Below are 25,991 nucleotides of genomic sequence, written 5' to 3'. Positions count from 1 at the left end.
AAATAAAAGAAGAGGCTGTATATTCGGGTACCATTTTGTTCATACTTGCTGATGCCTATGCTGCACTATGCCTTCTGTGCTTGCTTTATTCTATATATATGATGACACCTCATGCTTAGCATATTTATACATTGTTTTACTCAATATGAGATGTAGGCTCATATATTGCACATACAAATTAGTTTATTCGGTTATTTCGGAATACAGTGGAGCAATTGGCTATACATTTTAAATATATACCTTACAGTTTTGGTGTACACATTTTTTATTTCGTTGTGTTTCATGTGCTAGTGCTACAACCAAGGCCTGAATTTGATGTGTACCTAAAAGGGATGTCTCAGTCTAGTGGCTTGCTCTGGCTGATGACAAAAAAGGTTCAGTGTTGTTCTTGATGTATATAAAAGTAGCCTTTAGTGACAGCCATTCTCTGGTTTCCTAATTCAAAACTGCTCATTTTAATCTGTATGTCTTGGTAATATATTTCTATGGTTGTATTAGGAAAGCTATCTGATAGATATGCTCTTTTGTGTTGAAATTATCATATATTACATTGTTTTCCATCTTTTTTTTTTCAAGTAGGATCGGTCTAATTTGTTTCTGAGGTGATTGTATTAGCACCAGTTCTGCCTATCTGGCAAAGAGTCTTATGTAGTGGATGGGCAAAAGCCCAAACACAACAGCAATCAGTTTGTTCTGAAATTTTTTTGTGCTCGGTTCTATGTATACAGTGATTACCTCCGAAGTGATCTCTATTCTGTACATACAAAACATACCATCTTGGTTGATTGAGTCATTATTATTATGGGCTCTGTCATGCTGAACTTCAACATAGCCCTTCTTGAACAGTAAAATCTGTATAGCCTGTAGAACAATATGCATTTCTGCTGAGAAAAAAAATATACTTCCCTGTAACTACACTTTTTAAGGGTCTATGAAAAATCATCTCGGCGGTCATACAAGAAGGGATTGAGTTCGGAACGATGATATACGTGATAGATTAGGGGTAGCACCAATTGAAGAAAAGCTTGTCCAGCACCGGTTAAGATGGTTTGAACATGTCCAACGGAGACCTCTAGAGGCACCGGTGCGTAGTGGAATCCTAAGCCAGGATAGTAACGTGAAGAGAGGCAGAGGAAGACCGAAGTTGACTTGGGTAGGGCAATAAAAGGAGACTTGAAAGGATAGAATATACCCAAAGACTTAGCCTTAGATAGAAGTGCTTGGAAGACAGCTATCCACGTGCCTGAACCTTGATTGCTTCTGCTGGGTTTCAACTCTAGCCTACCTCAACTTGTTTGTGACTTAAAGGTTTTGTTGTTGTTGTTGTTGTTGTTGTTGTATGAAAAATCATCTTGCTTTAGCGTGTATCATGGATATGTGCCTGTTCAATTAGATTATTGGTTTGGTCATGCTGGCTTCAAGACCTTATGCATGAAAATAAAATGATATAGTTTCAGATTATCGGAATTGGCGGCCTCTCAACAAAATGGTGGACTTCGAGGTATGTAACTGTGCAGTGTCAGTTCAAGCTGTACCTTATGCAGCAAAATAAAATGATAAAATTTCAGGGTATCTGAATTGGTGGCTTCTGAACAAAATGGCGGACCTTCATGTATGTACCTTTTTTTGTGTGTGTGTGATTCCCTGTGCACTAATAGTTCTATAGCTGTTCTTTTCCCCATTTGTGACTTGATAAGTACTGAAAATAACAGCAGGTACATACTTTTCTTTTTTTTTCAAATAAATTGCTTCATTCTTTTCAAATAATACATCCATCCATGCTTGTGCTTTCGAGCTGACTCTGCCGTGAGATACTGTGAACTTAAAATCTATGTGCTTCTATCTTTGGATTACTTATGTTATAGAGTTGTTAATGGCCATGCTTTGCAGGAGTTCTAGAAGGAAAATGATGAATCTGACTTTATCCATCAAGTTTTGATGTTTTCAAGTTGCTCTGTTCATGTATATCGCTTTATCAATTGCTTTAACTGTAGTGGTCCATGCCACACATCCTCTATCTGTATGTATAATTCATTGCAATTGTACTTTTCTGTAAAGGATTTTACCAAAACTTCATATAAAGAGAATATTTGGTCTATGTCTATCCGATTTGACCTTATTAGAGTTCATCAATTTTTTGTTCCAATTACAATCACCGTTGAAGATTTTATTTACTGCCTGATATTTTCCCCTATTTTTTCCTTCTGTCACAACTCACAAGGTGTATTTAAGTCAGTTATAATTGTTACGCAACTTAAAATCACGCTCTCTAATAAGTAATTTAGCAAAACCTTGTTACGGACAAAATACCAAATGCTCTGGATGAAGTTTCTAATACTCCAGTCTGATGCGTCCACAACATATTGGCTCACATCATGGCCTGCGACAGGTGTCGCGTGTCGGTTTGCTCCCTCTCTTCTCTTTGTACTGTGTTCATCATCCAGTTTCAACTAGTAATCGATCCCTTACCTGAATCTCGTCCCTCATTTGGGGTTGATTTTCACGATTTATGCAATTGTCCATGGGGAAATTTATTTGTTGATTCCATCCTTTTTTCCCGTATTCTCGGGCCTTGTAGTCACAGCAAATTTCTCTTCTGATGATTTGTTAGGCTGCTATCTGTCAATTAGGTACTACTAGTGGCTCTACCACAGGAAAGCATTTGCCTAATTACCTTCATCGGTTTGTGGAGCTACGTGGCACACGCAATGCAGTATTATTTGACTGGTTTCAGAAATTCAGATGATAGATGAGTTCTGTGCATCAATCAACAATTTGCCATCTTAAATCCAAATGTAATCTCTGTTGCAATTTCAGACTGCTTGCCTCAGATATGCACCTGACCACATCCATCATCAGTAAGCTGTGATAGCACTGTACAAATGTTAGGAGCAGACTTTCATTAAAAAAAAAACTGTTATGAGCTGACTGTTAGTATCTGTACCCTGCCACAAGCCCACAATGCACTGTAGGTTAGAGCTTGGCAGACAGCCTGTACAATAACCATCAAACCATGCGTTTGTAATCAGAGTATGCTCTGAAATCTCACCACTCGGCCAGTGCTAACATTCTAGTAGCGGCAGATAAAGTAGAAATATGAGTTAAAAACTATGTACTGCATGATGATTTTGATTTATGAATTGATTATTAAGAGCAGGTATCAACAGCTGCACCAACTATTATTATTATTATATATACACTAGGTAGCGTGTCCGTACGTTGCTACGGAACAACTAAACTTTTATATTAAAAACACATGGATCGCACGATAAAATAATAATACTGTGAAATTAAATATAGACGTTAAAGTGACATTTAATTTAAAAACCAAAGTTCGTGAAATTAACACAGTCACGGAGAGCGCGGCTGTATAGACCTTTCCGTGCTAAGGCTACAGGATATTTCATAATAATGCAAATCAAACAAGCAAAAGGCAATGCATTTCTTGGTATTAAAGCATAGAATGAGATATAAGGTTCTTGGAGAGAGAAGGGGGAAAGGGGAGGGAGTTAGGGAGGGAGAGGGAGAGATATATTATTTTAATTTGTCACTTAGCCATACAGCGAAGCCTAAAGCACGAAGCCAAAATTAACACAAACTAAGTGGAGGTGCAAAATCGTAACATTGGAACTTGAACCTGACCAAAAGCTAACAGCAATAACTTGCAAGATTACTATATTCTCAACGCAATGAGTTCAGCTAGCCATCAATTTAACACTTTCAGAGATGATTTTTTTTACAAAACTGCATCCCATTCAAAAGAAACGCTATAATTATGGTAACTCAATCTAATATCATAAATGGTGATTCCCCTAAACAACATATAAATCTTAAAGAGGAGTTATATCCTTCAATATGAGAATACTCATTTTGTATCAATTAACTCCATCCTTTAAATCTATCAAAATATTTGATAATTCAGCAATAAATCATCGCAAGCACCTGACCTTTTTGCACATTCATTCAAACGCCCTCAGATCCACACCATGCCACACGAAAACTTTATCCAATTCACTCTGATTTTTGGCTAAACGTCTAGCATCTTGATTGACAGAGGAACAGCGAACGCACACGGCGGGCAAGGTCGAATTGGGAGAGGATGCTGTCAGCAGCCTTGATGGTCATGTCAATGTTCTCCTGCGCCGTCCGGATTGCGTGCGTCCTCACCTGCAACCCCACCAAGCAGAGGACATGTAGATCTATTTCAAAAAGCTTATGAAACAAACAAAATCTAAATCTCTATCCTCTCCTGGCCGAATGTCTTCACGATGTGTCGAAGCAGGCTCACCAATGAACTCCCGGTCTTGTCCAGTGTGAGAAGCAACCACAGACAACCTACCGTGAGGGCCGGTGTAAGTTATAGTTCGTTATTTGTCGCTAGATAGCTCAAAGATCTGAAATGCAATGGATCACTAAAAAGAAATGATACAACAGTATTGCGTGTGAGTTGTAATGTTATCTTGAATCAAGTCAATTTGAATGGATGATTTAGAGATGCGTCACTTCTTGGGAGCAATTTCTTATCATTCATGTCTTAAATCAATTAGACTGCTTGGTTGTAAAGCTAGATATAATTCATGAAAAAGACACTAAATTGGAAGCAGCAGAACAAGGTTGTAAAGAACAGATGCAAGTCTCCACTGCTTGGGATTAACACCTTCCTTTTTCAACTTCTGAATGAGCTGCGGCCCAAGTCTCTCCTTAGAAACATCTGTGTAGTTGTTTGCCGAATGAAATGTAACATGAAAAACACAGCACACCGATTAAAGAGCAGTTCTACATCTAGTTGTTATAAGCAGAATGAAAATAATGAAATTATAAATAAAAAAAATAGCAGCCTACGTGCTGGAGAGCACTGAAACTGCAGAAAAAAATGATTTTTTAGGCGTAGTCAGTGCATATCACCAATTAAAAAAATATTAGAACAGTGTTTTCAGAACTGTTTCAAAAAATAATAACCACTAAATGGGACAATGTATTTTATAGAACATTTTGTTCTTCCAGTGATAAGATGAGAGAAATGGGAAAGTAAAGCAATAACGAAGGAGAGAAGTCATGTAAAAACCGACGGATAGTATGTGGACTGTGAACTTTTGGCAACTTCATTAACTGCAATTCTTGTTGGCTCCAGGTAGCCTCCGGAACTGTCTAGATCATAGTTGTGATCATGGAGTTTTTAAAAATTAGCATAAGTGCCTATAGTAAAATATAAATTAGTACATACATATTCGTTAATACAACAGCCGCATCAAGTGTATGATCTGTAAACCCTGGATTATTTAGAAACGAAGCTAAAGAGTCTGGCAAACAATATGAGGTCATGTAGATTATACAGTGAAATAAATAGATCCAGGATAGCACTGGCATGAGTATAACTGAATACCTTGAAACAACCGAGATGTTGTGGCAACAAAGAGGAAGTTGACAGGATACTTGGTTGCCATATCTATGTACCACCCTGTCTGAAAAGGCCTCTGCTTGATCATCCCATAAAGCACAGCTGCATCTTGTCTGTATTTATAGAAAGGAAATGAATGCATAAGTGTAATAAGCAAGTAAAATGATGGATAACCGGTGTATCGAAACATAGCATATGCCATTGCCACATAGTCTCCGTCAATAATAGTGTATATACTCTGAAGTGGTTTTATACACTTTATTCGGCATGCTGACATGAGGCATCTCTTGAGCACTCAATCAGTATCTGGTTAGTGGAATCAGAGGCACAACTCAGGAGCAGCAGATGAAGATACCTAGCAGTTAGCACATCGTCATACACACACGTATGGTCTTGCTCTTGGAGCAAGACAAATTGAGGTTCAGCTAGCAACTATACGAATAGCAAAATTTCATAGAAGAGCAAGCTACGTGCTATGAGACGACACATGTTCAGTTATTAAGGAATGGCACAATGACTGTGCTATGCAGGCTAGTAATTATGTAAGTGCACAACAACTAAATTTATATAGGATATACCTAGTATGTCATATGACAGTGGACAGTCACCGGGAAACACCTTTGAGCTGTGCACGAAATTCCCCAGGCCTGCACCTTCCTACTATACCCGCAAGGTCAGGCAGCACTGAAGAAATCTGCAACAAAAAAAAAGGCAAAGCAAAACAATGAGGAAAAATAGAATCGATAAGAAAAGGCATGGCTGAAACAATCCAAAATAGGACGCAAGCACGTCGCCAGGACATCCGCAGTCACCCAGAAGCGGGCACGCATGGCGGGTTGCCTCGACGGTCAGCTGTGTGGGCAGACGGTCAGCTGTGTGGGCAGCACCGGTGAGCAGCAACGCGTATGGTCCAGCGACGGACGGCGCTGTGGCTTGCCCCGGCGCGGTGGCACCACAGTGTTGCTATGCCTTCTTGTCCTGTCGCCGTGTCGCTGCCAGAGGAGTAGAGCGGCACCTTTTTTTTTTGTCTCGAATACGGCAGCGGGGTTCGATTGAGAGGAGGAAGATGGATCAAGGCGGAGTGTGTAGAATATAAAGAACAAAATAAGCGCATATTTGAGATGAGATCGAGATCGAGGAGGAGGGGCCAGGAACCTCGGTGAGGACGGCGGCGAGGTACTCGACGACGATGGCGAGGTCGACTTGAAGTACATGTTGGTGGCGGCGCTGAGGATGAGGGTGGCAGCGGGCAGTTCAGGCCCAGGCCCACCTCCAGCTAATCCATGCACGCAGCCGCCCGCAGGGGCTTCCGCGCACCCGCATCTTCTCGCGTCCCCGCCGGTCGGCACCCGGTGGCCGTATCCTTCCCCGGACTGGGCGGCACAGCGGGGGCGGAGGGGAAGCGGGGGAGAGGAAAAGGCGAGGAAGTAGAAGCGGAAGGTGGAGGCGGAGACGGAAGAGGAGAGGTACCCGTACTTTCTCGCGGAGGCGTCGATGCGGTGTTTTACTTTGAAGACGGAGATTCGTTTCTTTTATCCGCATTCGTTTTAGCTCTTTTCTTTTAAATATCGTAAAGGACGGCCACACGTTGGAGCGAGGCTGTGGACACGATAGGGCGATGAATTCACGTTGGAACGTCGCATAAAAAAAATGTCCACGATTTGTTGTTTTAGTTGTAGGAGATATGCATGTGTAACTGTAATAAACGTTCGTGAATCGTGATGCATACATAGACATGTACTAGTCGGTGATCTCAGCCACCCCTGGTCCTCAGCAAGAAGATGCTAAGCTCCTGCGGTGGGCTGCCGCCGCCGGGGTTAATGAGGTGGTACGACACGGCGTCCCTGGAGCCCACGACCCTCTCGTACGTCGCTCGCATGTACAGCACCTCCCCGGCGCCGCTGCCGGCGCCGTCCTGCTGCGTGTTTCCCTCACCGTTGGGCCCTTCCAGCGCCACCGCGGGCGGGAGCGCGCCGACGCCGGTCGTCATGGTGCGCATGCTCTCCAGCACGAGGCGGTCCCACTCCGTCGGCTGCCGCCGCACGGCGTGCCCCACGTCGCGCCCGTTGCAGGACGCCTTCCACACGTTCCGGCTGCTCTCGCCGCCGCCGGTGCCACCGGTGCCAGTGCGGTGGCACTCGAGCGCGATGCGGAGGAGGCCGGAGCCCATCTCGGTAGCGAGGGACTGCATGGACACGGAGAGCTCGAAGAGGAACGGCGGCGGCACCGCGGCGTCACGCTGCACGCAGAAGGTGACGCGGCCGGCGCGGCGGCCGAAGATGGTGCCCACGATGACGGTGCAGTGCTTGCCGCCGTCCTTCTGCTTCTCCTTCCTGGCGATGACCGAGGCAGCAGGGTCGATGATGCTCTCCGAGTTGCTCTGCTCCTCCGTCGCCGCCGCCGGCTGCAGCTGCTGCTGCTGCTGCCGGCGCTCCGGGAAGGAGAAGCTCAGGTGGCTCCTGGCGGCGTCGCTTGACGGCTGCTGCTTGCCGGAGGAGACGCAGGAGCTAAAGATCGGTGCCATGCACAGGTAGTTGGATGCACCTGACTTGTTCTTCGTCATGCTGAATCGAATCGATGGATTCAATTCCTCTCGCCACCAACTACTGAACTACAGTGTGTCCCAAGATGCACAAGGTAGTAAGCGAGTGCAAAAAATTCTAGCAGCAGTTTGCTGTCGGTAAAAGTCTTGTTCTTGACATATATGCCAAGCGACCGAAATGTTGGTAGGTAGGTATATATAGCTGCTGTCTTGATGCCTCAAGACAGCAGATGATGAGCAGCAAGGGAATAGCTGTTTCTCATGCAGCGTCACGTATGTGACAAATGACAAAATAGTGACTTGTTTTCTCAGTCTAGCTATGCGACCATATATGCTGCCAAATTTACTAAGGCCGATTTGAACTTTGGATGAAACGGGCCGGTTGCTGTGCTTCCTATGCGTCTCGTTCGTCGTTTTTGCCGAGCTCAATTGTCATGCATGATGCATGGCACTTGCTTTACTGTAAACAAAACGCAAACTAGTCGACTGAAATGCAGATTTTTGTTTATGGGAAAATGCCGTGTTTTCGGTAGACATTAAAACTAGCCCACACGACCTACTTCTGCAATCGGAAGAGTCATCGCCGGCCGGCTCGCTCTGGCAGATGTTTACCAACCTGTTCATGAGTCCACTAGGCTTTAAATCAAAATGGATTCATATTATTAGTAGTCTCGCAGGTTATAAAAAATACTAATTAAAAACAGTATCGAACTACTCGAAGTACTGTTTGCCGTGATGTTTTGGATTGACCATTCACAATGTGCACCATGTAATCTGGTGAACCTGCATGGGCGACTAAACTATCCATCCCTGCATCCTCGGTGTCCCCAATGGACTCAATGGTGCCACTATTCTCAAACTAGTGCTTGTTTCTCTGTAGAGAGCTAGACAATTGTTTCTAAATTTTCACCTTCTGTTTCAGGTATCTGCCATAATACAACAACGTTTGCGACACCAAACGGAGATGATGAAACCAAGGACGATAAAGTGGGACCCCAAAACCAGGATCTTAGGTTGCATAATTTGTCATTTTCGTAGAGGGCGTATTTTTGCATCCGCTTATACAAGTCAGCAGGATGGAGGGGATACAACAGCCAACCAAATACACCTATGATATGATATTAATCTGAGGTCAACAGGATAACAAACAGGTGTTTTTCTCTGCATGCGCTCAATGTTGTTCCATATTGCTAGGGCCAGTTTGAGAGGGTGGCCCAGGAGCCCGGACGCGCTCGTGGGCTGCAACTCCCGTGTTTGGGAGCATTGGCCCAGGATGCAGCCCGGCCGGAAGGGCGCAAAACGGCCCCGAGCGCCTGGCTTCGGGGCTCCCGGGCGCGGCTGCGAGCGGCGCTGCGCGGGAAGGTGGAAAGCTCCACGCGCTCTCTCCCCACCGGCGAAATCCTCCGCCTTTTTAAGTGGCCCTCGCTGCTGCTTCTCCTTCCTTCCTCTCCCTGCTCTTCGCCTTCCTCTAACCACGTGAGATACCGGCGGTGGTGGTGAGCTGGTGTGCGTCGCGGCGGCGTCCTCCCTAGGCGGGCTTCGTCTCTGTTCCCCCCGCCTTGGATCTGCTACGACGCGGCGCCGCTCCGTCGACCGCGGGGACTCCGTGGAGGCGGTCGTCTTCTTTCCTCTTCTTCTGTTGGTGCGGTGGTGCTAAAGTTGTTCTTCTGGTCCGATCTGCTTCCTCTCCGGCCGGATCTGCTTCCTCTACCTCGTCGGGTCTTCTTCTTCTTCCTGCTACGCCGCTCCTTTGCGTCGACACCGACCCCGAGGTGAAATCGACCCCCAATCCTCCCTACTTCTTGATGGCGATGATGTTAGGGTTTCATATCGTAGTTGGTTTTCATGATTCATTCATCTGATTTGAGTAGTACTTGTTGTTCCTCGATGGATTATGGTTTGATTTGATAGTTCAGGGACATTTGGCTAAGGAACTACCTAGCCAAGAACTACTACATGTAGTTGCATTTCCTGCTGGGTTGCATGGCCAATGAGGGGGTTGACTGTTGAGATATATAGTTCCTCCACCTTCCTCACCCACTCTCTCTTCTTTTGACTACAGTTGAGCACACTTTCCTATATGTATTTTGTGCAGCTTACTTAGCTGACTCACACCTGTCCTTTGCTTTGTTTACTGATAGGGTGGCTAACTATATGTGCTAGAAGGCACCATGGTAGGCATTTGAGCCTAGAACTGTTGGGCAGAACCTGTTGTTGTAATTGACTATTTATAGCCTCTGTTGACTACTTTTATTTGAGACTACTTGTTGTTTAATCTCTTACTTCTGAACTGTTGGTTTTGTTTCTTTGGATTTGTGGCAACTGTGGGAATTTTAAATGGCCTATGATGCAAAACTTTACATGAGGTGGCTGCCCTGTTTACTTGATTCTTGTGATTTGTCATGTGTGTCATCAAACCCATGTGACACGTCTATTCCCTAGCAACAACCCCTTCTTTCTTGTGCTGATGGCAGTGAATGGACGTGCACAAGGGTTCCATGGCAGCCATGACCTTGGATTTGCACTTGTTTGGTTCTTCTGTTACCTGCAGTTTGTAACTTATTGTTGTACTGATTTTTTATTTGTATGGCAGCCACCAATGATTTAACTAATGAATTACACCACCAGATTCTAAAGCTGAGGCCAATGTTTTGTTATAATGCCTGTGATGTCATAGTTGTTGATTTGAACCTGATGATGCTGGTCATCAGTGAGGGACTTGAGATCAACGATTTGTTTTATCACAAACCGTAGATCTTCAAGTTCCACACTCATGGCTAGTTTCATGCATTATATTTGACTGAGGCTAAACCACTCTTTCATTTCACAGAAATGGCCAGTTGCTATGTGGTTTTCTATGGGAAGACTCCTGGGAACATAAAACTGTACAGACCACTTGTCACCAATGGGGGAGACAAGCCAAGTAACTGACTGCGACCGTCTTATCCGTGAAACTAGCAAGGGGGATGGCGTCAGTCGGAAATGTCCGGAACATTGACCGGACATCCAGTCGAACCTTTCGTCGAACATCATGGCCAGGTTGGGGAAAGGTTGAGGCATCGAGATACCCCTTCTATACCGACGGGTCTTATGGGCGATATCCCTTGTTTCGAGTGGGGTTAACTTGTACCCCTCTGCAGAGTATAAAAATTGAAAGCAATAAGTTCTACTTCTAGATACGGACTAGAGATGAGATTGGAATTCAGAACTCGTGGAAGATTGAGTTCCTGCTTGTTAATGCTTAACTTGATTACCTATGCTATGCTTAATAACTGCTACGTCATAGACCACCTTTACTTTATAGTATAAATGCTTTTATGCAAAGTTGTGCATTCCTTTCTACTACCCAAATGCATAATCCTTGTTTACTATATTGGGTAAGTCCTACGGAGTACACTCGAGTACTCACACTGTGTGATATTAAGTTTTGCATGTATCGTAGCCCCTGTGCATGGATTCTTCTATGCTCCCGACCCCTCGCCGGAACAGGAGTGGTGAAGGATCATGTGTTCCGTAGATACATGGATGTGGCACACCCATGTATCCGTTATCATTAACTATGCTATGTTGAAAGACTTCTGCTAGATTTTGATGTAGACTTTAATGTGTGATCGTGTGATGAACTAAGTGTGTGAACCAAGTCTTGTAAACTTTAATACTTTGAACTTGTAATGTGATCTAAGCACTGTTGTGATGTATTCTCTCTCTCGAACTGATCCTGAAGAGAAGTTGCCACGTGCGCTCCTGGGGACCTCGTTGTTGGTTTGCTTAAATTGAGAGGTCAAGTGATCGACACTCGATTTAGGTGGATTAACGCGGCGGTCACCCACACTAATGGTAAGGCTGGTTGGTGGAAGAATGTGTTAATCATCTCACTTGTTATCTTGCTATTTAGACTATGGATGAAGGTGGGTAATACTAGGCACTACGGCTGCCCCACTTAGGCATGTGATGACTACAACTAGATGATGGATGAACTGCCCCACTTACTAATTTGTGTAATCAATTTCCGTTACCTATCTCCTATCTATTGATCAAGTACTGGTGCTTACTGATTAGGTTGTTCATGTTGTTATTTTACCTTGTTTCATTGGTACTTTGTAAATTTAGAGCAGCTATGACTCCATGGTTAATTACCTAATTTGTCTGAGGTCTAGTGCTAATTGTATGGTTTACTTGTTCAAACTCTTACTCATTCCATTGCTATATCTGCATTTCTGCATCCTGACTATGGGCCTGGCCGAGGCTAGCCAACAACCAAACACAATCTCGGTTTGGTAATTGGAGTTAGTTGGCTCCTCAGCTCGACTGCATGTGTGGAACAAAACACAATCTCAAGTAGGCCTAGCCCGTTGCATACTTGATACCAAACATGAGTAGTTACACCACTTGGGGCAGGCCTAGGCTGGCCTGGGCCTGACGGACGGGCCAAGCCGGCCTCGGCCACCCTCCCAAACACGCCCCCGTGTCTTCTTGGCTCTTGCGCAAAATACAGTACATGCAGTGCACCTCAGGTTTTAACACCTGCAGATCACACTACAGTAGGACTGACCACTGGTTACAGTTGTTCAAGGCTGCAACAACAGCTTCACCCGGAGAGCATCTGCTATGATAGCCTTGCAGCCTTGCAGGTTGCAGCTTCTCTGGGTCGTGGAGTGATGAAGGGAAGTCCATGCGAGCCTTGGTCATGCTGCTTTATGAAGGCTCGATCAGAGGCCAGAGCATTCAGCATGCATGGGCAGCGGCACAGGTAAATCCTGGAATGGGATTAATTAAAACCCAGCCACGATGAATGCTTGAAAAGGCAAGGATATGAGAATATTTGTATCCGTCATTACTGTGCTCCGTGAAAGTTCAGTCGCAACATGCCAACATGTTTTACAAAATAAAAGAGCTCCTTAACGTTCCACAAAAGCAATGAAAAAATATTTTCTTTTTAGCAAGTCAAATTTCTCTAGTTTTGACCAAATTTATAGATTACATCTACAAGATCAAGTTAGTATTAATTTGACTTAGAGATGTTAAGAAAAAATGAGATCAAACTGGATGAACTATAACTTTTCCTTAGAAATAAAAAAGACACCCGAATTCGAATTGAAGAGGACTTAAATCTAGGTGGTTGGAATGTAGAGCTCATCCCAGCCACATGATTTCGTGTCGCTTCCTACTTAGATGTTATTAATAGGAAGTGTCTAACCAATAACTGAGTGTTTTAGAAACTCCTGGCACCTGATTTTTTTCTATGTATTTACATTGTCTTTTAGCTATATTTACACTGTCTTATCACTATATTTATAATGATTTCTTCACTGTAATGTATTTGACAAAGTGATGTAATTTGAGGATAACATAACTTCTATTTGTATGAATTGCAAATCTTAGATAAATATATGTCAAATTGTTCAAAAAAAATTACAAATTATTTCTATGAATTGCATATATCAAAGAAATATATGCCAAATTATTCAAAAACATATTTTACAAATCATTTTTATGGATTGCAGAAATCAGAAAAATATATGTCAAATTGTTCACAAATAAACATATTTTACAAATTATTTTTATGGACTCCTAATCAAAGTTGTGAACTTTGGACTCCTAATGAAGTGATCAACGCAAGCTTCGGTGACAAGAAAAAGTGATTCGAGCTGGGCCCCACGGGGCACCATGACCACCTGCGTTGCTTCCTGTGCTTCGGAGCTGAAGCTGTCGGGCCCCATCTGGGCCCGCCTTTCTTTTTTATAACAACTCATATATTATATTAAAACAGCAGCCATTTTACAAAGAGGACCTTAAAAGAAGACCTGATTACATCAAAGTCTTGCAGCTGGATGGGGGAGACAGCAACGTCGAAGGCGATTGGGGAGACAAGGCGCTGGTGGAGGGTCACATGGGCGTCAAGGACGCATACACCCAGGTGGACTGACCGCGCAAAGCGCCGGTTAAAGGTGGGACGGTTGAGCCATCGGAGGCAACGCACACTGACGACCGAATGATGCAAATGGAGCCGTCGCCGGAGGTAGAAGAAGAAGCTCGAACCAGGATCCTAGGTAGAGGCAGAGCTGTCGAACCAACACCATAGGAGGAGCTTCCTTGCTGAAGAAAGGAGCACCAGGATCGGAGGCTGCTGAACGGCGTCGAAGGTTGCGGATCGGGAGGGGACGGATCTCGCCGATCACGGATGGATGTGGAAGCGAGAGTGGTGGAGAGGAGATCCGCGGGGAAGAAGAAATGATTTATTTTATTAACACTGACCTTGAAGTCGACGACATCGACGGCGAGGAAGAAACCGGGAAAGACCACGGCAGCTGCTGCAACGACGACGCGGACGACGGCAAGACAGGACTCTCCCATCAGGGCAACTCTAACTACGATCTACTAGTAACTCTAGAGGAGGGGCCGACCCACCTACCCTCGTCGCCGGCGAGCACGCCGGAGAGGAGAGGCAGGGGGGCGGCAGACGACCACAGGAGCGTTCGCTCTCGCTGGTAGACCCAGGCAAGTATAGTACCGGGCTAGACTTTGACTTGTACGAGCGGCAGTATCTGGGCCCGCCTTGACCAGCCACTACCACATCGCGTTCGCGTTCGCGTCCTCTCTCTCTCTGGGCGTCACCTGACACAACCACGCGCGCGTACCTAGAAGGCCGCCCCGCCCGATACACGGCTTGGCAGATTTGACGGACACAGACAAACCGAGGCAATGATCCGGTGGACTAAAAATCGAGTGCGGGAGAGCGCCAAAACACTCGCGCATTGTGTAGCATTTCTCTTTTTCTAATCTAAATATATAAAGTTATCCAAATATGAAAGCCCAATATCGGTCTAGCCAAAAAGGCCTATTGGGCTACTTGTTATGAGTCCATGGAGTAATCCTCATGGCATTTCAAGCTCCCTTCGTGTGTGTGTGTGTGTGATCTCAAGTCTTACTATTACTAATAGTTAGTCAGAGGCCTATAACCTCTCATAAAAAGTTAGAGGCTTACGAAGGGAAGCATTAACTCTTATTATATATGTGTTAAAGAAATCAAGTCCCGACAAAAATCAGGAAAATCTAGTGATCTATTAGGTAAATTAAATATCCCGTTAAATTATTGACATTTGCTTTTACGTAAAATGCTTAGATGACCATAAATTATGTCTATATGTGCTTCTAAATTACCCATTACTATTAAAAATAACTTAAGGTAAACATACATAAAATAGTCATACTGATCAAGTATACTTGCACAAATGAGCAATGTTTCAATGATCATGGAAAATGTTCCTTAATGACTCCTATTCTAATGACACTAACAAATTATTTTAAATTATATTATTATCCATGAAAATAATTTTTGTAAGTTTTTAGCTGAAATATAATGACATATCTAATTGTTGATAATATAATTGTGAGCACTTAGTTTTTTTATTAAAAATACAACCACACTTATAATTTTTTATAAGAAAAATCTAACATCTTTAGTAATAGATGAGGTTAATGCAAACCAAAGGTGCAAATTACGTGGATGGACTTTGAGATTCATTTGGTGTAAATAGTTAGTATTAATCTTCTCTTTAGGTTAGCATAGTTTGCTCCTCTCAATCTCAATTCAAACTCTACCTACCGACAATAGTTAAGAGTGCACTCTATAAGCTAAATCCTTATTTTTAATAAAATATAAAATGAGAGGTGAAAATAAAATGTACAATAAGCATAAAGAGTTTTAACTTTTATTGAGTCTAAAACTTTATAGCAAGTAATAATATCAAAATTTGAAAGTCGAAACCTATGTTCATGAACAAGGCATGATCTGCAACAAAATTCACCATATCATAAATTAAGATCTTAACTAAATTTATTAAAGACACATAATGTGCCATGTGAAATGAAAAAAACTGTATATAGGCATGGATGGAAAATTTATATAGTAATTGATAAGTTTATCATAAATAGATAGGGGAGTACGCTTTAGATGAATTTAAGTCGTTGCAGCTGCTGGCACAGTGCATCACTAAAAAGCAAACAGCAAAAGCTGAAAGGAAACGCAATATAAGTATTTTTTATTAGTCATAATTATTTAACATGAACATATGTAATGTTTATACTCCCCTCATTCCAAATAATAAGACATTTTGGCGTTTCTGAATACATTGTTTTTACTATGTATCTAGACATATACATATACATACATACATACATACATACATACATACATACATATATATATATATACATATATATATATATATATATATATATATATATATATATATATATATATATATATATATATATTCATCATCAAAAGCTATACCTAGAAAAGACAAAATGCGTTATATTTGGAATGGAGGGAATATCTCTTAGGATCCTTTTTTGTTTTGGGAAAAAGTATCTTTTAAGATTCTAGTCTACACAAAAGAGCACGGTTGATATATTAGTACTTAACAAAATAGTTTTTCAATCCAACTAGCCTTAATGGAGCTAGCTAGTGCTTGCCAAATAGGCCTGTAAGTTGGCGCTCGCGCGCAATTACTATGCGTCGTCTTGTGTACTACCATTGTTGGCAAGGAACCGAGGTTGTCCACGGGTGCCTTGCACACGTCCCTTGGGAGCATGGCATCCACCACCACCACAGCTACGCAACTCTTCCCGAGTTCCTGGCCATGAATCTGATCGCATGCAGCTCTTCTCCGGAGCAATCACCCTCCCAGCAATCAGATTCATGGCCAGGTCACCATCGACGCAAGTGGCAAGTAAGACGTGTTCAAAGGCAAGGGCGTTTGTGACCTGGCGCCAAATGCAGAGGACTTGCCTCGCGTGCGGTCATATGACACCAAGTGGAGGCACTGAATGAAATCTATTCCTCCATCGCACGCTGCCCCCAAACCCCTAGCTAAGCATGCTCTTCGAACGTGTCCATGGAGACGGAGATGACGATGATGGTCCTGCTCCTGCAGCCGCGTCTCTCCGGTAGCCTCGCTATCACAAGCTCTGGTCTCTGCCTCTCTGGAGCTAGCGCAGTAGCTATAGGCCACCGCTTCATTTGCTGGCGATCGACGCCGGCGTGTCATATCAGTATCACACGCCAGAAGCTTTCAGTTACTAGTGGTTGGGGTTCGCCTGCCCTCTACGAGCAGCCGGCTGCCATCCTGCCTTTCCGCTTTGCCTGATCTGGCCGTGGTTGCCCTCGGCGCCATGGCAGACGGTTGGGCAAAGGCTCACCACGTACGCTGCCTGTACGCATGTGCAAAAGGCTTGGAATTTCTCCAGTCTTTTCTGTGCTGTGCCTAGTAGTTTCGCGTGTATTCAGGCATCTCATCTCATCTCACTCACGGCGTGCTCCATCTGCAGGCCTGCCATTAAGTTCTGAAAGGTGCCTGAGCCATGCTACACTTGCACACATGTCCTCCTCCTCACCACTAAGCTCTCTAAAGCCAATGGGTTGGCTGAAACAGTTGCATTTCCATATGATCACTGCTCTGTCAAGCTAAGTTGTATATATAGTTATATTATATACACCCATTGAGATCAGTAATCACTTGTACTAAATTCCGTATGTATTAGTACCAGTAAAAGTAAGTAGTTTTCCATTGAAACAAGACCAGCTAGATCATCAGGCACTGCCCATTGCCCTTTCTCTACCACCACCTCCAATGCCTATTCGGCTCCATGTCTTGGCCAGCGCCACGAGACACGCCGTCAGTTCATCGGTGCTCGTCTTCCGGCTCATCGCCTTCCACCTCACCCCACTGCTGCTCCACCTGTCCTACTTCCTCGCCGTCGACCTGCTCGGCTCCCTCGCCTTGGTGCTGCTTAGGCCAAGCAGCCCCGGATCGTACCGTCCGCGCTACGTCGACGTGTTCTTCATGTCGACGTCCGCGGTCACCGTCACCGGACTAGCCACCGTCCAGATGGAGGACCTCTCGAGCGCCCAGCTCGTCGTCCTCACCCTCCTCATGCTCCTCGGCAGCGAGATGTTCGTCTCCTTGCTCGGACTTGTCCTCGAGTCGTCGCGCAAGCGACGACAGCAGCCGCGCGACCATCAAGATCACGACGGCAGGGTCATGTCGGCCGCCGTCGCCGTCTGCGACGAGCCGGATCTCGAGGAGGCGAATGGTCCGGCAGCAGCTCCGTCTGCGGATTCGTCCGGCGATGGTGGTGATCGCAAGGAGAGCTGCCGCGTCGTCAGAAGCTTAGCGCTCGTGGTCTCGGCCTACATGGCCGCGATCCTCGTCGTCGGCTCTGTGCTGGTGTTCGCGTATGTCGCCACCGTACCGACCGCGCGCGACGTGCTGGCGAGGAAGGGAATCAGCGCCGCGCTCTTCTCGGTGTCCACCACCGTCTCGTCCTTCACCAACGGCGGCCTGCTCCCGACGAACGAGAGCATGGCGGTGTTCGCCGCGAACCGTGGCCTGCTCCTGCTGCTGGCGGCACAGATCCTCGCCGGCAGCACGCTGCTCCCGGTGTTCCTCAGGCTGGCGGTCAGCGCCACGAGAGGGCTAGCGAGGGTGTTGCTCTTGTTCACCGGGCGAGGAGGACCCGTCGAGGAGCTCGTACCCATGGACATGGAGAACAGCGCCGCGGCGGCGGGCTTCGGCCACCTGCTGCCGAGCGACACGCGGGCGGCGTCCCTCGCCGCCACGGTGGTCGCCGTCGCGGCCGCCGCCGCGGCGCTCCTCTGCTGCCTGAACTGGAACTCCGCGGTGTTCGCGGGGCTCACCGCCGGCGAGAAGGTCACCAACGCGGTGTTCATGGCCGTGAACGTGCGGCAGGCCGGGGAGAACTCCGTCGACTGCTCCCTCGTCGCGCCGGCGGTGCTGGTGCTGTTCCTCGCCATGATGTCAGTCATGCTCCTCCGCGAGAAATTGAAGCATACGCGACAGCATATTGTTCGATCATTGATAGATTTTGCATGCCAACCAACGACTTTCAGGTGCATCCCCGCGTCGGCGACATTGTTGTCGGTGCACGACGACGGCGGCGAAAAGAAAAGGAGCGGCGCCGGAGAGCCGGAACGCAAGGATGGAGAGAAGAAGAGGAGACTGTCGCTGAACAGCATGCTGCTGTCACCGCTGGCCTGCAACGCCGCAGCGGTAATGCTCGCCTGCATCACCGAGAGGCGATCGATCTCCGGCGACCCGCTCAACTTCTCCACGTTCAACGTGATCTTCGAGGTGATTAGGTGAGGTGCACATGCACGATCGACGAACATCACAGTTCACAGCCCATATATGGATTCTGGAGCTTCTGAAACTGACATATGGATTCCTGCATGGATGCAGTGCTTATGGGAACGTGGGTCTGTCCACTGGCTACAGCTGCTCGAGGCTGCTGCCGGCAGCGGAGGCGACCGCCACCTGCCATGACAAGCCGTACAGCTTCTCCGGGTGGTGGAGCGACCAGGGGAAGCTGCTCCTTGTTCTCCTCATGCTCTACGGGAGGCTCAAAGGCTTCCAAGGACAGCGACGCAGGAGGTGAACTTTATTTGGTGATGACCGATGATGAAAGGTGATTGGTCGGGGATCAAACTTGAAATTCTTCAAGATTCCATGGACAATAAGAATGGAAATTCAGCGTGAAATGCGATTGGAAGAAGGATCACACTCTGTAAAAAAACATATATATTACTTGGAGTAGGGAGTGTAAGTTTTTCTAGAGGTCATAGATATGATACTTCTTTTTTTTAACTCAGAAAATACTGTTCTCAATTTTGAGGATTAACAGTATATATAGATACTCAAAATTAGGAAAAGGTCCCTTTGACCCCTTAACTTTCGTGGTCGTACGATTTCTCTTCATCTATAAAACTAGACTAGACATTTGTCCATCCTTAACTTTCAAACCGTTTGTGTTTTGCATCATGGTCTGTTTAAATGGCTGTTTTGCCAATGTGGCACATGTAAGCCGTCCTACGTGGCGCCATGATAGCCATGAGGGGGGTTAAATTGGACTAAAATTCATAGTTCAGGGGTTTGTAGATCTATACCTAATAATAAAGAGATAAAATTTCTCTCCAGCTATTTTTTAGGTCCGTCTTTTTTTTTTTGTCCTTCTTCCTCTAACTACCGGACATATATATAATAATATGTGCTCATACGAGTTAGAATTGCCCTTGTTTAACGTGATACGAAGTCCAATTGTAAAATGAATTGGGTCGTGCATGTGACCCGAACTCATAAGCCGTGCCCATATGTGTTAGAATAACTCGCATCTAGCAATGATGCGGAGTCCGATTCTAATATATATTGCATCTCATTGAAACATACGAGCATGTTTTCTTGTGCCTATTGTATGCAACTCGGTCAGTATTTCCTGTCTACATACGAGCATGTTTTCTTGTGCCTATTGTATGCAACTCGGTCAGTATTTCCTGTCTGCACGTCGCCGACGCCCGACGCATAGACCGATCTGCTGTCTATCGCAGTGGAATCGAACTGCAATTTCCTTGGTGCCGTCAATCTGTAATTTGACGTCTGCCAGCTCGAGTCCAAGTTGGAGCCGGAGTTCTGATCTCTGCTGTCACGTAGAGATCGAACCAAGCAGGTGTTGTGGTCCTTTCTCATCCTGTTCAAGACCTGTGCGGCTGTATTGTCCGTACCGAGGAGGAGGAAAATTGGTACTGTTGTGTTCTTTCTCTGAGCGTGTGTTTGGTTGGGAGGACTAGGTGGATGGCCCCAGGATCAACTCTGTTTGGTTCGGAGGCGAAGTGGAGCCGGGACGTCCTCCACGCGAATATTCGCATGAGATGCAGGGCGACCCCGTCCCCCAAAATTTCACGGACGGGGTCCGTCCTGGGGGGACGAGCGAGCGACGGAGGTGCCGGACGTGGACGAGGTCACGGAGAGGAGCCGCGCCGGACGCGGAGAAGAGGAGAGAGAGGAGCCACGCGCTCGAGCTATTCCTGTACCGGTCCCGGCGAGCTTCGCCTGCGGCCTTGCCGCGCACTGCCGTGCTCGGCCCCGGCGAGTTCCAGTGGAGGAGGCGCGGGCGGAGTAGGCCCGGGGCCCGGGGCGGAGGAGGCGCAGGGTCGAGGGCTGCGGAGGAGGCGCGACGAGGTCGCCAGCGGAGGGCGAGCTCTGGGGGCCGGCCCTGCCGTCGCCACGTGAGCTCCAACCCCACCAGCGGAGGAGGCTCGGGGCGCCACGCGGAGGAAGCCCGGGGCAGCCCGCGTCCGGGCTCTGGCGGAGGAGGCGCGGGGCTGCCCTGCTAGAAGTCGCCGGCGGGCGATCTCCGCGCCCAGCCCTGCTGCGAGTCGTTGGCGGACGAGCCGGACCAGCTGCGCGTTCACGCGGAGGAGTCGCGGGAGGTTGCGTGGAAAGCTACGGAAGGGATAAGGAGAGAAAAAGAAAAAGAAAAGAAAAATAAAAAAACTGACAAATATGCTCCATCTGTCATTCACTTATCCCACTTTTAATGTCTCCAAACCAACCCACTTTTAATGTCTCCAAACCAAACAGAAAACGGATTGGTCTCATCTCTACTCAACCAAACAGAAAATAAAATCATCCCGTCCCACAAATCAGAGACAGAACCATCCCATCACACCTTAACTCTTAACCAAATGCTACCCGAGAGTTGCGGATGCAAAAGCTGCACACCAATCGAGTTAAGAAACAAGCACTTCAGTTGGCGTTGGGTATAATACCGAAGTAGGTGAAAGAATTTTGGTGGATTTTTGCTTCGCACACACAAGGAAATATACAGGAAATTTGTTTTTTACCTATTGGTTTATTTTCTCAGTTTTTTCCCGAGCCTACCCACGCGCCCAGCTCGCTGGACTCACGCGTTTCGCTGGCAACACGCCCTATCGGGTTCGCGCTTTTCTCCGGCAGCACACCTCGCAGGCCTTCGCACGACGCTCCTCAAAGTCCGCTATACTGGCCCTCCTGCGCGCCGCACCATGCCCACGCCCTCGACACGTCGCACAACCATGTAGGTTCTGGGCCTCGTCGGCTGTGCCTACGCCGGGAGCCCGGGACTCTTTTGGCTGTGCCAGCCGCACGCGCCCCTCCGCTCGCGAACCCTGCGATGCGCTGCGTATTAGAGATAGCATAACCGAACCCTTCGCTACACGGCTGTGCATACCTGCTGCGTCCACCTCCGGCCACCCTGCTGCCGCACGTGGTGGTCTCACATATAGATGGCCATCTGTCACGGGCACTACAGGCCGGCCCAGGCACGACACTAAGAAGCACGGCCCAGGCACGGCCCGGCCCACTCCAATCGTGCCCATGCGTGACACGGCTCGGTCGTAGTGCCGTGCTTGGGCCGCAATGTCGGCCCGCAGTGCCGGCCCAGGCACGACACGGTTCAAGACGAGGCACGGCTACCTCCGAGCCGTTGATGCCCCTCCCCCGCTCTTGTCCACCGTTGGATCTGCCCGTTGTTGGGGAGGGGTATATAACTGGCCTTGCCCCCGTCGCCCCGTATCCACCCAAACCCTAATTCAATTTTCACCGGCTCTCTCTCTCTTGTGTCGCTCTCCTCTCTGGCTCTCTCCTCTGCGACTGCGACGTAGCGACGGTGACTCTCCTCTCCTCTCTCGCCTCCGACCTTCTCTCCTCTTCTCGCCCTCCGGTGGCCTCTTGAGCCACCGCTGGCCGACACTGGCACACGACACGGCCATGTATACCCCTCTTCTTGATCTCGCTTCATTGTTGTAGCCTCGTCCTACTAGTCATCTCCGTGTCGGCAGTCGTCACCGTCGTCGACCTCGCACGGATCCGTGCTTCGTCGACGTCGTCGGCGATTCTGGTGCTCCGGCTGTGAAGGTACGACTAACCCTAACCCTCACCCTTAACCCTAACCTTAGATCTGTACTAACTCTTTGTTTTTTTGAAGCCGTTGAGGAACTAGGGCGCCGACGCGTGACGATGGTTGGATCCGATGATGACACGGTTGATGTCGGTACCAACCAAGAGAGGCAGTTGTGCGGGTTGGCCAGAGATGATGACGAGGACGACCTGCGCGAGGACGCCGAGGAGCTGTTCGGACGTAGCGTTCAAGCTCCCATCGATGTCGGCGATGATCAAGAAGGCGGGCAGCAAACATCGGGGAAGGGGACGGGGAAGGGGACGGGGACGAGAATAGTGCCAAGCGCTCACGTCCCTCTACCTCGGCGGTGTGGCTGGATTTTAAGAAGCTCTTCAAAAAAGTGAATGGTAAGAAAGTCAAGTATAGAGCTAAGTGCATCCATTGCTCTAAGGAATACTCTATGCTCTCTAGTGGTGGTACTGGTCACCTCACTCGGCATAGGGATAAATGCCCTAGGAGGCGTGAAAAAACTCGCATGTCTCAGTCACAGATCTCTTTTAATCCTGATGGTAGTATGCGTAATTGGGAGTATTGTCCTATTGTTGCTCGTACTCAACTGGTTCGATTGCTTGCTAGGCTTGATGTTCCTGTCTCTTTGGGAGAATCTAATGTATTTGGAGAGTACATTAAAACTGCTCATAATCCTAAGTATGTTCCAGTCTCTAGGCAAACCACCACTAGAGACATGCTGAAATACTTCACTGATTGCAAGGCTAAGCTTGTTGAGACTGTTAGTTCCGCTGGTGTTAATTGTGTGTGTCTAACCTCTGATATTTGGTCTGGTAATGCTAAAGAGGATTACCTTAGTGTTGTTGCTCACTATATAAACTCTGATTGGCAACTAGAGAAGAAAGTGCTTGGTCTTAGGCTTATTGATTGTTCCCACAATGAACAAAACATTGCTGATCATGTTGCATCTGTGCTTGCTGATTATGGTTTGACTAAAAAAGTGTTTACTGTTACTTGGACAATGCATCATCTAATGTATCAGTCATGCGTAAACTTAGACCTATGCTGTCTAAATATCTTGGTATTGAGGTTGTAGATGATCCTGTTGAATCACAATCAGACAATGTATCATCCCTTACTACAGTTAATTCAATGTTCTTGCATCAGCGTTGTGCATGTCATATTATCAATCTGATTGTTAAGGAGACCCTTGAGGCACTTAAGCCTTTGATTGAAACATTTAGAAATGCAATATCATTTTTAAACTCATCTAACTAGAGAATTGCTGCATATAAAAGTTACTGCATTGCCATTGGTATTAGGCCTAGAAAGTTTCAGCTGGACATGGAAGTTAGGTGGAATTCTACATATCTAATGCTTAAGCATTTGTTTCCTCATAAGGCCCCATTCACTACTTTCATGCATGCTCAGTATCCTAGGGCTAAAGGTGATCAGTTGCTTTTAACTGATGATCATTGGGCTATGGCAGAAAAAGTGCGTAAATTTCTTGAACTGTTTTATGATTCTACAATTGCATTGTCTGGTGTGTACTATCATATATCTCCACTTTATGATTTATTATCTTGTTAAGATTGCTATACACCTAAAGAATTATGCTAATGATAGTCACATCAGACCTGTGGTTCAACCTATGATAGACAAATATAATAAATACTGGAAGGACATACCTTTGCTTTATTCTTTTGCATTAATCCTAGACCCTAGAGCTAAAATCAAAGGTTTCAATAGAGTGCTTAGGAGGTTGGGTAACCTTACTAGTACAGATTATACTACTTACTAGTTGGGCACTAGAGCTCGACTTACTGATGTCTACAATAAGTATGAGGAGAAATATGGAGCTGTTAGGTTGAGGAGGATTGTCCCTCCTAACCTTTCTGGTAAGAAAAGGCCTGCTTGGGATAAAATTTATGATGATGATGATGCTTGTGGTTCTGCTGGTGGTATGCATCCTCTAGCTGCTACTCTAAGCATGGCTAGAGATACCTCTGCAACTGCCCTGCTGTAGGCTGCAAGTTCTTCAGCTTCTAATGCTTCTGAATTTGTTTCTTACTTGGACTGTGATATTATGAACTAGTTAGATGATAATTTTAACATCTTTGAACTGGTGACATCAGCACAAACTCACATATCCAGTGTTGTTAATCATGGCTAAAGATGTTTTAACTATTCCTGTGTCCACCATATCTTTAGAATCCACTTTTAGTATGACTGGCAAGATCATCGAGGAGCGGCGGAGGAAGTTAAAGCCTAAAATAGTAGAGATGCTGACTTGCATCAAAGATTGGGAGGCTGCAGAAGCAAGGTTGCAACACATGGTGGAGGACAAGGAGCTTGAAGAAGCATTTGAAGAACTTTATCTTGATTAGTTATCATTTATGTAATGGGACTGTAATATTATGGACTAGACTTTGATGTAAGGACAATGAACTTTATAATTGGAGCTGGGCTATACTCTTTTTTCCTGTCTAGGGTTTCTCACAAGGGTGAGTTTTACCTAGATAGGTTTTTAATGAGGCAGTCATTGCACTAAAGCTCCCTATAAACAGTTTTTTGTTATTTGTGCCTATGTTTGTGTTAACTGTGCTGTGGAATGCAAGTTATGTGTTGTTTATTGTAAGTTTGATCTCAATTCAATAAATAAAGTGACATATCTGCTTGTCTATCTCAATTTTGTTGAAGTCCTGTGCTCATCCTGAGTCAATTGAGGGGTCAGGCACTTTAGTGCGCGTGTGAAAGATCCTTGTGTGGTTTTGGTAATTGAGTGACAACCTAGGTGGACTAATCGTGTTTATGTGAGATACACAGGTGATTAGTTCATAGGTACATGTGTGTGAGCAACATATGCCATGAAGGTGAAAATGGCTCGAAGATGTTGCAAAGCTCACACATGTGATGATGAATGAGCTTATTGTACATGAGACATGATATTGAATCATGTGATCAAGGTGGAGAAGATCAAGACAAGACTTGGCTTGATGGACCAGTTGCAAGAGTGAAGGGCAAGTCAGAGGCTTTGGAGCGACGGACCGCGTGGCGGTGAAGCTTGAGCAAGACTTGGCGCTGATGGACGAAGGCAACGGTGAAAAGCAAGTAATGTCAAGATCGATGAACCAATATGATCATGTGATGATATGAAGTGGATCATATTATTGTTGATTGTGTTGGTGCATGTGTTGCATCGACATTGGAGGAGATGGAATGGAATGCGCAAGGCAAAGGTACAACCTAGGGCATTTCATTTCACCGATCATATGTATGTCGAAAAGTTGATGATTGGGTTTAGGA

The 25,991-nt window shown here is 46.0% G+C and overlaps 3 protein-coding genes and 1 pseudogene across 5 annotated transcripts; 2 read left to right on the top strand and 2 right to left on the bottom strand.

The window, feature by feature from the left end:
- Positions 1 to 3,699: 3,699 nt before the first annotated feature.
- Positions 3,700 to 6,883, bottom strand: LOC136521400 (uncharacterized). 3 transcript variants are annotated; one of them, XM_066515134.1, is made up of 6 exons: positions 6,554 to 6,883; positions 5,977 to 6,092; positions 5,384 to 5,511; positions 4,658 to 4,711; positions 4,289 to 4,335; positions 3,700 to 4,167 (listed from the first exon to the last, which is right to left on the bottom strand). In XM_066515134.1, the coding sequence occupies exons 3-6, from the start codon at positions 5,484 to 5,486 to the stop codon at positions 4,036 to 4,038; spliced, it is 336 nt and encodes a 111-aa protein (XP_066371231.1). In that variant the 5' UTR covers positions 5,487 to 5,511; positions 5,977 to 6,092; positions 6,554 to 6,883; the 3' UTR covers positions 3,700 to 4,035. The 3 variants fall into 3 exon arrangements, 1 of the variants encoding a protein (XP_066371231.1); XR_010775544.1 differs by lacking the exon at positions 4,658 to 4,711; XR_010775543.1 differs by lacking the exon at positions 4,658 to 4,711 and having other exon boundaries at positions 3,700 to 4,335.
- A 268-nt stretch (positions 6,884 to 7,151) lies between these two features.
- On the bottom strand, positions 7,152 to 7,961 carry LOC136524601 (protein MIZU-KUSSEI 1-like). The gene has a single exon (XM_066517905.1). It carries the CDS (start codon positions 7,959 to 7,961, stop codon positions 7,152 to 7,154), a length of 810 nt encoding a protein of 269 aa, XP_066374002.1.
- Positions 7,962 to 17,281: 9,320 nt separating this feature from the next.
- LOC136521041 (cation transporter HKT2;4-like) lies at positions 17,282 to 19,931 on the top strand. Its single transcript, XM_066514757.1, has 3 exons — positions 17,282 to 18,762; positions 18,856 to 19,104; positions 19,205 to 19,931. Exons 1-3 carry the CDS (start codon positions 17,576 to 17,578, stop codon positions 19,398 to 19,400), a joined length of 1,632 nt encoding a protein of 543 aa, XP_066370854.1. The 5' UTR covers positions 17,282 to 17,575; the 3' UTR covers positions 19,401 to 19,931.
- A 2,264-nt stretch (positions 19,932 to 22,195) lies between these two features.
- LOC136524600 (zinc finger BED domain-containing protein RICESLEEPER 2-like) lies at positions 22,196 to 25,072 on the top strand (annotated as a pseudogene).
- Positions 25,073 to 25,991: the final 919 nt, after the last annotated feature.

This window comes from Miscanthus floridulus, chromosome 18, assembly GCF_019320115.1.
Source record: "Miscanthus floridulus cultivar M001 chromosome 18, ASM1932011v1, whole genome shotgun sequence".
Classification (NCBI taxonomy): Eukaryota; Viridiplantae; Streptophyta; class Magnoliopsida; order Poales; family Poaceae; genus Miscanthus; species Miscanthus floridulus.
Note: the sequence above shows the minus strand (reverse complement) of the source record. Positions and strands in the feature narration are given on the sequence as shown.